Genomic DNA, 15468 nt, shown 5'->3' with positions numbered 1-15468 from the left:
GGTGATCATGAGCACCCTCTCCCCTTCCTTCCAGTGGCCGATTAATATCTCACGATAGTGACATGATTGGATCCCCTTCAGGCCCTAGGAGTGGGTGGCGGGTCGTCCGGCTATATATAGGGTGGGGATTCTGGTGCTGAATGGGGGTTCCAGACTCATACTAACTCAACTCTGACGGGATTGTTACAGAAGTTAGTGTCTATCACTACTGACAAGTAACAAGTTTCAAGTTGGATAGAGATGAAAGAAGAATCTCTGCACCAATAGTGGTGATCTGTTTGGTCCAGTTACACTTTTGCTCCTTACTCGTGCAGTGAAAGGGATCAGCTTTCCTCTACTGGGTGGTTTCATCCCAAGCAAAATAATCATCAGCAGCATCAGCATCATTATCATCGTCCATTCATTTACCGCCATTTGAGCTCTCAGATTATTGGCAATCATAATCATCCCGTGCCTTGCAAACTCGAAATTTTGCATTTTGCTTCATCCGGTGGTTCGAACCGCTCATCCGCGCTGCGCCGCGGGCAAATCAGAGAGCGTCCGCCGGGCAGCAGATCCAGCGTCCGGCGATTAATGGCCAACAATCTGGATAAGTCGAGGTGAGTCGCCTGGACTGCCTCTTACGTCGCCAAGTGGAGTTTGTATTCGAAGTATCTTTTGTTACTTTGTTAGTCACGATGGAGACCATGTCTAACTAGCGAATTTCGCTAGCACCGCCTTAGACTTAAAGACTATTTGGCCTCGGCCCTTTGCTCGCCCCTCTTCTCCCTCTCTCTTCTTACTTGCTTACCTGCTTACTTTAGCTGGGGTGCAGCTGCAATTGCTGGACCTTGCTGGAACTTCTCGAAGCTACAAAAACCCTCCCTTTGGGCACGTGCTGATAGGTTCCGTCGGTTGGTCTCCCCTTTATCGGGATTCGCCTTAACTACTACTTGACGATCAATCAAGTAGTAAGTAGTATATGAACTGCGCTTTCTTTCATCCTTCCCTCTTAACCACACTAATTCCTTCGCCTTGTTCCGTCTTCCTCCTTTTCTTTCTCTTCTTCAGCATCTTCTTCTACGAACCACGGTTTGTTCTTGAAGCCGCCTAATTCCTCAGGTTTTCACCTCCCATATTTTCAATTCAACTGTCTCTTCTACCATTCTCCATGTCTCCGCAATAAAACTGACACATGGCGCTCTTCTCCTTCAAGCTTCACCTGTCCTTTTCCTTTTGTCTTTCTCGCATTTGCCCGTCGAATAATATTTGATCTACGTGGCATTTACACCGTTGGGTTCGTGGGCTAAAGTCTGTTCTCTTGAATCTCACTTAACCAAAGAAAGCCGTGGTGTCTCAGATCTCAGATTTATATACTCCCCCCTCAAGAATCCGTTCTCATTGGGTTCTCACACAAACCGCTCAAAACAACCTGCATACACATTTCTTCGAAAATGAAGTTCGGACGCCAATTATCCCACAAAGTGGTCCCCGAGTGGGGCGATGATTACATCAAGTACAAGGCCCTGAAGAAGCTCATCAAGGCTGCGGCGGAAAAAGTGAAGGCTGGCCAGGAGGCGGACCTTGCTGGTGAGTCGCTCTTCGGATAATTGCGTTGTTCATCATAATGTGATCCTAGCTAACTCTGTCGCATAGGTTTCTTCTACTCCCTCGATCGAAATCTCGAGGATGTCGATCACTTCTACAACAAAAAGTACGCCGATTTCTCCCGCCGTCTTAAGTTGCTGGAGGACAGATACGGGCAGTCTTTGGATGGTGGTCAGCGATTGGATTCCCAGGATGTCGAAGACCTTCTGGCGGCTTTGCTGGAACTGCGTAGCCAGATGCGTAAACTGCAGTGGTACGGCGAGCTCAACCGTCAAGGATTCGTCAAAATCACCAAGAAGCTCGACAAGAAGGTTGGCGCTCAAGCGCAGCAAAAGTATCTGCAGACCAAGGTCGATCCGGCGCCGTTCGCTTCGAACACTCGGGTCACTGACGCATTGAGGAAGATTAATGACCGCTTGTCCGTCCTGGGCGAGCAGAAGATCGACGACGATGCGAGCTCCATACGCTCCTCCTTGTCATTGAAGAACGGCCCTGCACGCCCCAACCTGAACTTGCCTGCGAGCATGCTTCAGACGGTCGATGAGGCGCTGCGCAAGGATGATACTCATGTGCTGCTGGAGTTACTTGAAACTCTCAAAGCGGCGGCAGATGAGTCGGGAGAAGATGTATACCCTAAGGTCCTTAGCAGCCTCCTTCAGCGGTCCATCAACTACCGTTCCACCCGCTGCATCTCGGTCCTTCTGGGTCGCATGGACTCTCTGGACGAAGAGGATGATATCAATAGGCGCAATTGTATACATCGCTTGGTGATATCGATTGGCCGGGCGCAGTCTACCACAGACTCAGAGCAGTCTGCGTCCATGGTCCTGGACTTCCCTCTGGAAACGTCCAATTACATCACTCCCGCTGCCCTGCCGACCCTGCAGCCCCCTCGCCCAGTCATAATGGAGGCGGGCCAGCCTAGTCATTTGGATCGGTCTGATCCCTCTGTGTCGGTTTTGCAGCATCTCTTGGACCAGCTCCAGCCCAACCAACGAGGTGCGCTCGTCGCCAAGGACATTGCGGGACGCACGCCGCTACACTACGCGGCGCAGTATGGATTCAAGGTTGTCTGCGAAGTCATCATCGAGCATTTGCAGGCGTGGGACCTGTTTGATGTGACCGAGGGCATTGATAGTCCGCGCTGGCAAGACAACGATGGCTGGGCTCCATTGCACCTGAGTGTTGTTGGGGGCCACCCGTTGACGACCCGTGCTCTTCTCGAGGCAGAGAATTGGCATGGTGCCAACAAAGACAAGGCGAAGATCCGTAAGCAAGTCTCACGGTCTAGTGCAGTGCTTGCTTTAGCCACCAAAGCCAACTTTGTGGACATCGTCAAGCTGTTGGTTGAGGCCGGCGTGGATATTAACTATCAGGACGAACAAGGCGAAACTGCGTTGCATGTTGCAGCCCGGTTCGGCCATGATAAGTGCGCCAAGATCCTGCTGGAGGGCAACGGCGAACAAAAGGCAGATACAGAGCTTGCGGAAAACACATACTCCTGGACTCCTTTGTTTATTGCATGTGTTGATGGCGCGCTGAGTGTAGTGGAGCAGCTCATCCAGGCCGGTGCCAATCTGGAGAGATGCGACTCCTCTGGCTGGACCGCGAAGGAGCATGCGTCTCTGAGAGGTCACCTTGACATCGCGCGGTGTCTTGCCAAGGTCACCCCCGCGCCGACTATCAGTGAATCGGAGCCTGTGATCCCTGTGCCTCCTGTGGCCTCTGATCCGCCCTCTCCTCCCCTGTCGTCGCTTGCTGAGAGAAGATCGAACGGTACTCCTGCCCCGACCTCTCTACGGAATGCAGAGCCTATCAAGACCTTTGGACACAGGTATCTCACCGATGAATCCATGATTTTGGTGAGCCTGGGAACGATGGACATGCGGGCGCATACGGCAGCAGTTAACCTTGACCGGATCCCGATGGAGAATGCGCATTCCACCCAACTTGACACTGCTCTGTCTTTGGTGGTCTCTGCTAACGGGGCTCATGGAGAGCCGGAGGTGATCGATCTCCCTGTGCATGACAATATCTCCACCGAACCCATTGTCTTCCACGCTGCCGACGCCACGAAGGTCAGGCTCCTTTTTGATCTGATTCCTACGTACGCTGGCTCGAAAGACAAGGTGGTCGGGCGTGGTGTTGCCCTGCTTTCCAGTATCAAACAATCGGTGGGATCGAACCGTATCAACCTCAAGGGCGACTCCACAGTTCCTATTGTGGCTGCCAACACCCTCGAGGTCATTGGCTCGGTGACCTTCAACTTTCTCATCATTACGCCTTTCAAGCATCCCAACATGACGGTTACGGGAGAGCAGACCTATTGGAGGAGTATGAGCTCAACGATGGTGATTGGACATCGCGGTCTGGGCAAGAACATGGCGAGTCGAAATTCGCTGCAGCTGGGCGAGAATACCGTCCAGTCTTTCATCGCTGCCGCGAACTTGGGCGCGTCCTACGTGGAGTTTGATGTGCAGCTCACAAAGGATCATGTTCCTGTCATCTACCATGATTTCCTCGTCAGCGAGACGGGTATCGACGCGCCGGTCCACACCCTTACCCTAGAGCAGTTCCTCCAATTGGGCGACAAGGGTCCAGCTCGCAGGCCGGGATCCCCGTTACCGGGTACGGACGGCATCGGAGAGGGGATGACCGCTGCTTTCCGCCAGCGGTCTATGTCTGTAGGCGGTTCCGAGTATGACCCTACCGAACTCAATGAGAAGATCAAGCATACCCGTGATTTCAAGAAGAAGGGATTCAAGGGAAACAGTCGCGGCAACCACATTCAGGCCCCATTTGCCACATTGGCCGAGTTGTTCCAGAAGCTGCCCAAGTCGGTGGGATTCAATATCGAACTCAGTGAGTACCTCTTCCCTTGAAAGAACAGTTACACGACGATCTGACCTAGATCGCCAGAATATCCTATGCTCCACGAGAGCGAGGAAGAAGAGATGGATACCTATGCGGTGGAGCTGAACTCCTTCGTGGACACGGTTCTCACTAAGGTCTACGACATGGGTCAAGGCCGGAACATGATATTCTCCAGCTTCAACCCGGATATCTGCTTGCTGCTCTCGTTCAAGCAGCCATCCATTCCGGTCCTCTTCTTGACGGACTCTGGTGCTTCGCCTGTGGGAGACATCCGTGCCAGCAGCTTGCAGGAAGCGATTCGTTTCGCGTCCCGCTGGAACCTGCTGGGCGTTGTCTCGCAGGCCGAAGCGCTAGTGCTTTGCCCGCGTTTGGTCCGGGTCGTGAAGGAGTCTGGTCTGGTTTGTGTGTCGTACGGTGCCATTAACAACGACCCTGAGAGCGTCAAGGTATGTAGCTCCTACCAGTTGTGTCATCTATTTACTAACTGCTTGCGCAGCTCCAAGTGGCGGAGGGAATCGACGCTGTCATCGTGGACTCGGTTCTTGCTATTCGTAAGGGTCTTACAGAGCACGAGGGCAAGGGCGACACGCCGGGCGTCTCGCCGCAGCCTAGTCCTTTGGCCAGAGCGACGTCTGGTTCTCTCAAGGAGTCGCTCAATATCCCTGTGTTGAACCAAACGGAGCAGAAAGATGACCATCTACACGTGAGGCCGGAGGCCATCACATCTAACCCCCGATAAATAGAGCGTGATTTACCATTTGTTAGAATTTGGATGACATAGTTGAATGCATATTGTTATTAATTTGTCAGTTACTTTCACATATGCCTGAAAATGTAGGCTCATTGTATCGGTACATTCCGCAGTATAGATCACGTGCGCCGGAGATCTTCCAGCTCCGTGCGGCGTCCGAAGTAATCGCATCTCTTCTACAAAAACTTCTCGATCGGTCATTTCCACCTCACCGGATATCGAGCGCAGCTTCTTCACTTATCTAAATAGGCAGCTTGCCCAGAAAACTCCCTCTGAACTTATACCCGCAACCACACAACCGCCACGCAGAATCGAAGCTTCGAACCAACTCCGCACCGCATACACCTCCGAGCTCACCTCCACACGACAATGTATACAGCTTAGATACCAACCAACAGCTTCAGATCTGACCTTCCGCACCTCAATCTCCCACACTAAACACACACATATATATACAAGATGAACACCATCGACGCAACAGAACACTACGAAACCAGCGCCCACGGTACGTCCACCACATCCATCATCATCCCATCCCACTCCGCCGATCTCCAATCCCAAGATATCATCTCCCCAAACTAACAATACTCAAACTATAGACCGTCCCCCCTCCCTTCTAACCATCATCCTCGACACAAACCCCCACGCCTGGGCGCTCCTATCCCCAACCCTCCCCCTCTCCACCGCCATCGCCAACATCCTCGTCTTCATCAACGCCCACCTAGCAAGCAACTACGCCAACGAAGTGGCCGTAGTATCCTCCCACACCTCCCAAGCAACATGGCTATACCCAGTCGAAAAATCCCCCACCCACAACAACAACAATAACAACGACCCCGACGGCGACATCCCCATGCCCACCCAACAACCCCAACCCCCCAGCACAACAACAACAACCAACATAAACAAATACCGACCCTTCCGCATCGTCGAAGAACAAGTCTCCAGCCACCTCCACAACCTAATGACCCAAACCACCCCCTCAACCCTCCAATCCACCACCTCCACCATGATGGCCGGCGCATTAACCCTCGCACTAAGCCACATCAACCGACGCACATTAGCATGGAATGAAGCGCACGGAGGGGACATCGACACCTCCAACCCCAACGACCCATCCTCTACCACATCCACATCATCCTCCTCAAATACAAAAGGAACTGCGGAATCAACCCTCCAATCACGCATCCTCATCCTCTCTGTCTCAAGCTCCACCGGCTCAGCGCATCAATACATCCCAATCATGAATGCCATATTCGCGTGCCAGAGACTTCATATCCCGATTGATGTATGCAAGGTATCTGGCGATGCGGTGTTCCTGCAGCAGGCGTCGGATGCGACCAAGGGGGTGTATATGGCGTTGGATGAGCCGAAGGGTCTATTGCAGTACTTGATGATGGCGTTTTTGCCGGATCAGAGGAGTAGACGGCATTTGGTGCTGCCGACGAGGGTGGATGTGGATTTTAGGGCCGCGTGTTTTTGTCATAGACGGGTCGTGGATGTTGGGTTTGTGTGTTCTATTTGTTTGAGTATTTTTTGTGAGCCGTTGGGGGATGGGGTTTGTTTGACTTGTGGGAGTCGGTTGGATGTTAGTGATTATGGGGCGAAACCGGCTGTCGTGGCGAGAAAGAAGAAGAAGAAGAAGGTCAAGGGGAATGGAGTGTCTGCGGCAGGGACGCCGACGCCTACGCCGACACCGGGGCCGTGAAGGTATTTGTGGGCGTGGGATTGTCTACGTGAAGAGGAAGTTGTCTACGTACTGGCTACGGGATGATGGGCTGGACGAGAGCTGCCAATGAATACTGTTCATTAGGTATCGTCGGCTCGAATTAGCAAATAGTTACTCGCCCCTGCATCCATACCCAGGACCCGTGCGGCATCGCTTCAATCTGGATGTACGCTGACACTTGACAACCAAACGGACGGGGCGTGGCCGGCACTGCACTCGATCATTCTGTCGGCGAACGTCATCGACCCGGAAACAAGCGCTGGAATGCTCACGGATGCCAGATGCACATAGTACGGAAGACGCAAGAAAGGGGCTCTATTTCGCTGGTTTAGGGGCCCTGGGTCTGATGTTGTCAGCTTAGCTTGATCTGTATATTAGCTTTATCAAATACCTTTTGGCTCTGCAGGCGCGGCCACCCTGGGCAATTCTGCCGCCCCCGCCATTGCGAGACATGACACACACGGGTTTCTTATCCACGCTACTCATTGACGCGAGGGCCTGACGTAGTTAGCATAGACCTCTCTGAGGCGGTGCTTCTTACAAAAGAGTCGGTATTGTGGGCGAAGTGGAGGAACGCTCCGTCGACCGTCTTCTTGACCGAAAGGATGCCAATAGCTCCATTACAGATACTGTTCTTGACGCCCGGATGTCCTAATCACCTGTTAGCTTGTAAGCTTCGAATGTAGGTGGCGCGTAGTACCCATGAAATCGTTGGAAATAACCGCTTTCATGGCCTCATCTTCGGTGACCTCTTCGAATCCGCCGTCTTCGCGCTTTCGATGGCTATAGTAGATGCGTGACGCGCAGGTACTGGCGGCCATGGTCGTTGCAATGTGCTCACCAGTCCCCGAAGTAACAGTCGCAATGCAGGTTGCCTCTGGATCATTAGGATCCACGGGGATTACCGCAGTCCCGATACCAACAAGCGCGGCAGGGCCGATCCGCCCGCGGTGCTTCATTCCAATGCCTCCGGAAGAAGAGCCGGCTGCGATGTTTCCTTTACTGTCTATGGCTATGGCGCCGACGGTATCATTGACTCGGTCAATGTCCATTGCGTCGACGCCATGGGGAGCTTCGGCATTAGACAAGTTATCGTGATTCGTAGACATGTTCCCAACAGCAATGGACCGCGCACCATCGGTTTGCTTGCCATCCTTGACCCTGGGGGCAACAAAGGGTGCTAGCTCCGAACCTGCCGGCGGCACGATACGACGTGGGTCTGCAGTGGGTGAGCTCTTGGTACTTTGAGTGCTTCCTCCAGTCGCCGGGGCTGGTCCTGGGCTCGAAGCTGCAGAGAGCAGCTGGGCTGGACTGGCGGTGGGGGGTCGGCGAAAGTGCGAGCTCAGGCGGGTATGTTCTCCAGACTGCTTCCTCTCCCGGAGAGTCGCATTTTCCAGATCACGTCTCCAATGAGTCCACCTTTCTCGAGCCGACGGAGCTACTAGGCCATCAGGGGGTAGCACCACCAGCCCGTGTTCGTACGCAAAATCCGTAGCACCCTGTCCCACTAGGAAGTTTGGAGGTACTCGGGCCAGCGAGAGCGGCTTTGAGGAAGCGTCAAGGATGACCCGTGCAAGTGAGATTGGATTCTTGACCTCTACACCAGGCCGTTAGCACTGAATAGTTGACCGTACAGATCAGTTTGGGAAAGACATGAGATACTCACGACCGACGGCACCCACAGCACCACTGCGTCCTAGATGATTGACAACAGTAGCATCACACTCGACAGTGCCTTCAAGATTGAGGTTGCTACCGTAGCCAGCGTTCGTCATCTCACTATCCTCCAGCACCATGATGGCCATCTCAACAGCGTCGACGGCCGATCCACCGTTCTTCAGTAACGACATTGCTACTCTCGCCGCTCTGCTTCTCGTTAGCTCGGTTCAGACATGACCTGCGAAGGGGTGGGTTGGGCGTGGAGAACTCACTTCTCACAGGTCTCTAGATGCGCTTTCTCGTTGTGCGGGGCATGAAAGCCGGCTCCCGCATGAACGAAGATGGCAGAGATATCTCCGCCTCCTTTTGAGCGACTCATTGTAGGATCCAGTTGCTGGGCTCTCAGGCGAACTGAGAGGTGCAACCTGGAGAAGCACTGGAGAAGACGACGCAGTCTCGGAGGCCGTGAGTGCTTCAGGGCGGGAGGCCCCGGCAACTCACTTGTTGAGGTTCCCTCCGTGGTTTTGGTACACGTAGACTTGCAGGGTTGGGTTTGGTATCAACACTGGGACGAAGATGGTAGAAGCGAGCAGTAAGAGGGGATGAAGAGAGGAAGAAACGAACTCGTCAACACACAAAAGAAAATATTGACTGTTCAGAGGAAGACGCGGGTCTCTTGATACTAGCTTGCTGCCGGGGCGATTGGTGATTTTCTGAATTTGAGCGGCGTAATTGTAGTGAACACAGGGGTGAAACGGTGAGTATAACCGTTAAGGATAGGTTTGATATAGTAAAAATGATCACCTAGGATGCGGAGCGGGAGGGAGAGAGATGAGGAGGTAGTAAAAGAAGGTAGGAATTGAGGTAGTAGAAGTGTTTAGAAGATGTTTAAGGATATGGTAGGTATCAATTGTATAGAAGAAGGGGGATGGTGAAGCCCAGACATGTAGATGGGATCATTGGATCAAGTTCCTTCCTCAGCAACTGCATTGGAGGTGGTTTCCTGAGGAGGGTTTACTTTTTTCACGAATATCATGAAGATGGAGTCTACACTTTATCTTTGAAAACAGAACTGATTCACCTCCCAATGGGAGTTAGTCACATGAGAGGTACACTACAGAACCAGGATAATCCCCGACTATGCATTGCTAGTTAAGGTTATCACCAAAAGGAGTGAGATTCTATCTACATGTGAAATTGAAGGTAATAACATCTGCAGTGTATTGTGGATGCAGTGGGTGTACCATACCAAACGTGACGTCGTTACCCGTAAAGTATGGGGCAGCCGCAGTATCCAGGCAGGGCATCCAGGCATTCCATCCATCCTTGAACTGACTGCCCGCCTTCATCTCCATCTCCGTCCCTTTACCCCCCTCCTCTTCCCCTCCAATCAATCCCCTTCTCGTCATAATTCTCGCCCGTCCTTCCTGGCGGAGTTCCTGGATGATTGCGCTCTCATCCCTGCAATCCCATTCAATCGTCTAGTTTCACCTCTTCCATCTACCTCCTTAGTCCGACCACTGATCAGGGGGAGTGTGCGTGTACTCCACATCATCAATCATGGCTTCCCAAACTCCGGCCGTTGTCATGGACAAGTATGCCCTTTACCATCCCCAAATCACACTTTACTTGCGCGGTCACTAATCCGCTCCTTCTCTCTGCTCAGCGGTACCGGTTATTCCAAGCTTGGTAGGACTCCTGATAGCTTCCACGTGGAGCTCCGCCGGCAAGCTCCAGGCTGACAAGTCTCCAGGTTTCGCCGGTAACGACTCGCCCTCTTTCGTCTTTCCCACCGCCATTGCGACCAAAGCTGGTGCCGGAGGCGCTGGCTCCTCCGCTTCCGGTAGACCTCCTGTTGCGAACAAACCCTCCTTCCTAGCTACCGGTGGTGGGGCAGGCTCCCATCTATCCGCGAAGCGTGGTACAGAGGACTTGGACTTCTTCATTGGCGATGAAGCTCTGGCAGCGGCCAACGGGCCCGGTTATGCTATCAACTACCCCATTCGCCATGGTCAGATCGAGAACTGGGACCACATGGAGCGGTTCTGGTCGAATTCCATCTTCAAGTACTTGCGTGTCGAGCCGGAGGACCACTACTTCCTCCTCACCGAGCCGGTAAGACCTCCGACTCCTCCAATTGCCCTTCGGCGGATGCGATGCTGACCGGATATTGTGTGCATAGCCCTTGAACCCCCCGGAGAACCGTGAGAACACCGCCGAGATCATGTTCGAGTCTTTCAACTGTGCCGGTCTCTACATCGCCGTCCAGGCTGTCTTGGCCCTTGCTGCCTCGTGGACCTCCTCGAAGGTGACCGACCGCTCCCTCACCGGAACCGTCATCGATTCTGGTGACGGTGTTACACACGTTATTCCCGTCGCCGAAGGCTACGTCATCGGATCATCTATCAAGAGTATACCCATTGCTGGTCGCGATATCACCTACTTTGTCCAGAGCTTGCTCCGTGACCGCGGTGAGCCGGACAGCAGCCTGAAGACGGCTGAGAAGGTCAAGGAAGAGTACTGCTACGTGTGCCCCGACATCGTCAAGGAATTCGCCCGCTACGACCGTGAGCCGGACCGCCTGCTTAAGCACACTGTGACTTCGCCCAACGGCCGGACCGTGAGCATCGATGTGGGCTACGAACGTTTCCTGGCGCCGGAGATCTTCTTCAATCCCGAGATCTATTCGTCGGACTTTTTGACCCCTCTGCCTAACGTCGTCGACGGCGTGATTCAGTCTTCCCCTATCGATGTGAGAAGGGGTCTGTACAAGAACATTGTGTTGTCCGGTGGATCTACGCTGTACAAGGACTTTGGACGGCGTCTTCAGCGTGACATCCGTCATCTGGTGGATGCACGCATTCGGGCGTCGGAGGCGCGCAGCGGAGGTGCCAGAAGTGGTGGACTGGACGTGGCGGTTGTGACACACAAGAGACAGCGCCACGGACCGTGGTTCGGAGGTAGCTTGCTGGGACAGACGCCGGAGTTCCGCAGTTACTGCCACACCAAGGCAGAGTACGATGAGATTGGTCCTAGTATCGTGCGCCGCTTCGCGCTGTTGGGAGGCCCTGGCAGTTCGTAAATATGTGGTTCTGTCTATAGTTTAACTTGATATGCTCCTGCTTCTGCCAATATCCGGTGATAGTAAATAGATGACGGTTATCTTTTTGTCTTGCTTGTATATACTAAATGTATAGTTACTCTGCTATGTTATGTCCAGGACTGCCTTTTCCTCTGCCTCGTAAACCACTATCGGAGGTAAATGCCGCTACATCCTCAGAAATCAAGAAACAGCCAGATGTATTTCTAAGCACTACTAGCATTTCTAAGCAGGAAGCAGTAAGCACCAGTATCACACTACTACTAGTATAGTACCAGAAATCACACCATTCAGCATCCAGCGATCCCTACTAGAGAAGCATAGACCTACTCTAAACCGACTAGACGCCGCACCATACACTCCCCGCATATACGACAACATCGCAGTATAAGTACAAGCACCAAGTACACCTTCTTCCTCCTCCTCTCACTCCTCTCAATTCCAATCCCCCCCAAACCAATACACCATCACACACACACACAGTACCCAAAGGACACCTCCATCAAAATGTACCCCAACACCTCCCTAATCCTAACCAACATCCCCACGGGCCTCCCCACCCCCCACAAAGACCTAACCCCCCTCCCCCGCCCCCTCGACATCACCACCCCACCCACAGACCCCAACGCCCTCCTCACCAAGCTCCTCTACGCCAGCCTGGATCCCTACATGCGCGGGCGCATGCGCCCCGCCCACATCAAATCCTACAGTCCACCATACCCGCTCAACACGCCCATCACGGCCTACGCCGTGGCCCAAGTAGTGCACTCCACGCACGCATCCTTCGCCCCGGGCGAGATCATCTACGCGCGTCTGCCTGTCCAGGAATACAGCGTGCTGGCTGTATCTGCATCTCCTGCCCCTACCACCGGCGAAGCCGAAGAAGAGGAGCAGCTATGGACGCTCGAGAACATCGACGGAGCGAACAGCCCGATCCGGAAGATCCCGACCCCTCTACCATCTGGGATTGAGCTGTCCCAGTATGTAGGGATCTTGGGCATGACGGGGTTGACTGCGTACGCGGGACTGTTTGAGATCGGGGAGCCGAAGAAGGGCGAGACGGTGTTTGTGAGTAGTGCTGCTGGGGCGGTGGGGAGTGTGGTGGGACAGTTGGCGAAGAGGATTGGGTGTAGGGTGATTGGGAGTGCTGGGGGGGAGAGGAAGAGGAGGTATGTGGTGGAGGAATTGGGGTTCGATGAGTGTTTTGATTATAGGGTTGAGGGGGCGAAGGAGGCGTTGGGGAGGTTGGTTGGTGGTGAGGGGGGCAGTGGTGTCGATGTGTATTTTGAGAATGTGGGTGGGGAGCAGTTGGATGCTGTTTTGGAGGTTATGAATAATGGGGGGAGGGTTGGTGAGTTTTTCTTCTCTTTCTTGGATGTTGGATGTTGGGTTTGGGAAATATGCTGACTGATGATGGGATGGGATGGCAGTGGCTTGTGGAATGGTCTCGCAGTATAATCTCAAGCCGGAGGAGCGGTATGGGGTTAAGAATCTGTATAATGTGGTCACGAAGAGATTGCGCATGCGTGGGTTTATTGTTGGGGATAAGGATATGGGGCCTAAGTGGATCAAGGAGAGAGATGAGAAGGTTACTGCTGTGAGTGTATCATTCTTCCTGGGTACGGTATGAGGATGGCTGCTGATGATGTGTAGTGGCTGCAGGAGGGCAGTATCAATGCCAAAGAGGATATCACGGTGGGCATTGAGAATGGTCCCGAGGCGTTTGTTGCCATGCTGCGCGGGGAGAACTTGGGCAAGGCGGTTTTGAAGATTGCTGATCCTGATTTGTAGACTGAGCTCAGTTGATTAGTTCTGTAGCGGGTTATCAGAAGAACCAGCACGATAAGTAGAGTATAGATGAAGAGAAATTGCAAACTGCAAATGGTATTTGCTCATTGTATGTACGCGAATCTATCAGTCATGTCTCCTTTTAACCACCAACGCCATCATATATATGAATTCAAGCAGACTCGGGTATACTCGTCTTGTTCAGAATAGCCACTCCCTCAACATGTCCCGTCTGCGGGAAGAAGTCGAATCCACGAATGCTCTCGATCTCGTACCGGATCTTCTTCTCCGCATCACCCTGCACCATGACAGCCACATCGCGCGCCTGCGTGTGCACGTTGCAGCTAACGTAGACCACTCGGCGCGGTCCGAAGGCCAGCAGCTGCCGGAGGAAGTCGTCACTGCATCCCTTGCGCGGGGGATCAATGACCAGCAGAGTCTGGTCAGGAGGGTAGGGGACGTCCTTGAAGAGAACGGCTGCGTCTGCGGCGGCGAAACCGGTGTTCGGGAGCTTGTTGTCGCGGGCGTTGTCCCGTGCCGAGGCGATGGAGTCGCCGGCGACGTCGACGCCCAGACTGGACTTGAATAGCGGGGAGAGGGTGATGGTGAAAAGACCGGAGCCGGAGTAGGCATCCAGGAGGTATTTGATGGGTTTGGCGTCTTGGTCGTTGTTCGGGGGCATAGCGTGTTGGCGGATGAACTCGGTGAACCCTGAGAGAATGGAGTTGTTGTTCTGGAAGAATGCGCCAGCTTTGTTGGTGAAGACGTAGTCGTCGACATACTCAATGCTGGTGGCGTTCGAGTCGGTCACGCAGCGCTTCTCTTCAATGTAGGTATCCTTTTCGACGCGGATGACGTCGCCGGAATCCTGTCCGGGCTTGTTGATGGGCGCAGGAGGGTTCTCGCTGTCCTGCTCTTTCGGCACGCGAGTGGTCGACTCACGCATAAGAAGAGTGGCACCCTTGGTGTAATTGCCGATGGTCTCAGCCACACGCTTGCGCTCGCTCTTCAATCCCTGTCGGACAATATCGGTACCCAACGGGCAGTCTTCAATATCCAAATCCATGCGTCGGTTCTTGAAAGTGAAACCAATCGGGGGCACCTCCTTGTGCGGCTCGCGGGGTCCCTTGCCCCTCCTCTTGTTTCCGCCAGGAGCTGCAAAGTGCGGCGTAAGCTTCGTCCGGTAACCGTATTGCAGCGGAGATGGGAAAGTTTCGTCGATGGCAGGGATCAGTTCTGGAATCAAGCCAGAGAAGTTGGCATAGGCCTTCTCCACAATGCGCTTCTTGTGCGCGAGCTGGTCTTCATACGACATCATTTGCAGCTGGCATCCGGAGCACCGGCCGAAATACTGGCAACCAATGCCGGCATCGTTGCGCTTGGGGCCAGGCTCAATGACCTTGATAAAGTCTGTCATGCTGTAGGACAGGGAGGGGAAGTGCCGCACCACCTTGACCAGCACTTTGTCGCCGGGGACTGTGAAAGGAACAACGTAGACATGATCTTGGTTCTCGGACAAGGCGAGACCATCACCGGTTGACGAAATCTCGGCGATCTGGACTTCAATCTCGGTGAAAGGCTCGGGAAGGGTGGGTTGCGGGGGTGTAGAAGCTTCTTCTGTCTCGAGCTCGGTTTCGGGCTTGTGTCTGCGGAGAAGCTGGTCAATATCGGCCTGGAGGACCTCGTCGAAGCCGCTGCTCTTGTTATCGCGGGGAGCCTTGACTCTCTTGCGCCGCTTTGCGACGGTGTCGGGCTTCTTGGGGGAATTCTGCATGGTGGGAGGATTGGAGGCTAATTGCGCATTGCGCGGGCAAGCAGATTGATGGAAGAGGGCCAACCGTTGGACCTGTCGAGGGACACTGGTTGGGAGTTTTCGAAGAGTATATGATCGCAGGGATCGCAAGGCAAACATATATAAATCCCGAATCAGTTAATCAGAAAATGGAGGGATTGGGAAAGTTGAAGTAGGAGGAAGAAAAG

At 53.5% G+C, this 15468-nt stretch overlaps 6 protein-coding genes across 6 annotated transcripts; 4 read left to right on the top strand and 2 right to left on the bottom strand.

Annotated features, from left to right (window-relative positions):
• Nucleotides 1–1433: 1433 nt before the first annotated feature.
• AtWU_00303 (glycerophosphocholine phosphodiesterase) lies at nt 1434–5200 on the top strand (the record flags this gene model as incomplete). The annotated part of the gene is made up of 4 exons (XM_035495419.1): nt 1434–1569; nt 1636–4449; nt 4507–4907; nt 4958–5200. 4 exons carry the CDS (start codon nt 1434–1436, stop codon nt 5198–5200), a joined length of 3594 nt encoding a protein of 1197 aa, XP_035351312.1.
• A 471-nt stretch (nt 5201–5671) lies between these two features.
• On the top strand, nt 5672–6920 carry AtWU_00302 (TFIIH/NER complex subunit TFB4; the record flags this gene model as incomplete). Its single annotated transcript, XM_035495418.1, has 2 exons — nt 5672–5717; nt 5812–6920. 2 exons carry the CDS (start codon nt 5672–5674, stop codon nt 6918–6920), a joined length of 1155 nt encoding a protein of 384 aa, XP_035351311.1.
• Nucleotides 6921–7256: 336 nt separating this feature from the next.
• Nucleotides 7257–8979, bottom strand: AtWU_00301 (asparaginase family protein; the record flags this gene model as incomplete). Its single annotated transcript, XM_035495417.1, has 6 exons — nt 7257–7284; nt 7333–7439; nt 7483–7592; nt 7642–8538; nt 8608–8807; nt 8873–8979. 6 exons carry the CDS (start codon nt 8977–8979, stop codon nt 7257–7259), a joined length of 1449 nt encoding a protein of 482 aa, XP_035351310.1.
• Nucleotides 8980–10160: 1181 nt separating this feature from the next.
• On the top strand, nt 10161–11682 carry AtWU_00300 (actin-related protein 3; the record flags this gene model as incomplete). The annotated part of the gene is made up of 4 exons (XM_035495416.1): nt 10161–10195; nt 10267–10289; nt 10354–10715; nt 10783–11682. The coding sequence occupies 4 exons, from the start codon at nt 10161–10163 to the stop codon at nt 11680–11682; spliced, it is 1320 nt and encodes a 439-aa protein (XP_035351309.1).
• A 525-nt stretch (nt 11683–12207) lies between these two features.
• AtWU_00299 (MDR family NADP-dependent oxidoreductase) lies at nt 12208–13491 on the top strand (the record flags this gene model as incomplete). Its single annotated transcript, XM_035495415.1, has 3 exons — nt 12208–13051; nt 13131–13297; nt 13354–13491. 3 exons carry the CDS (start codon nt 12208–12210, stop codon nt 13489–13491), a joined length of 1149 nt encoding a protein of 382 aa, XP_035351308.1.
• Nucleotides 13492–13660: 169 nt separating this feature from the next.
• Nucleotides 13661–15262, bottom strand: AtWU_00298 (tRNA (uracil(54)-C(5))-methyltransferase; the record flags this gene model as incomplete). The annotated part of the gene is made up of 1 exon (XM_035495414.1): nt 13661–15262. The coding sequence occupies one exon, from the start codon at nt 15260–15262 to the stop codon at nt 13661–13663; it is 1602 nt and encodes a 533-aa protein (XP_035351307.1).
• Nucleotides 15263–15468: the final 206 nt, after the last annotated feature.

Source organism: Aspergillus tubingensis (genome assembly GCF_013340325.1).
Source record: "Aspergillus tubingensis WU-2223L DNA, scaffold_1, whole genome shotgun sequence".
NCBI lineage: Eukaryota > Fungi > Ascomycota > Eurotiomycetes > Eurotiales > Aspergillaceae > Aspergillus > Aspergillus tubingensis.
This window is presented reverse-complemented; position numbering and strand designations above follow the sequence as displayed.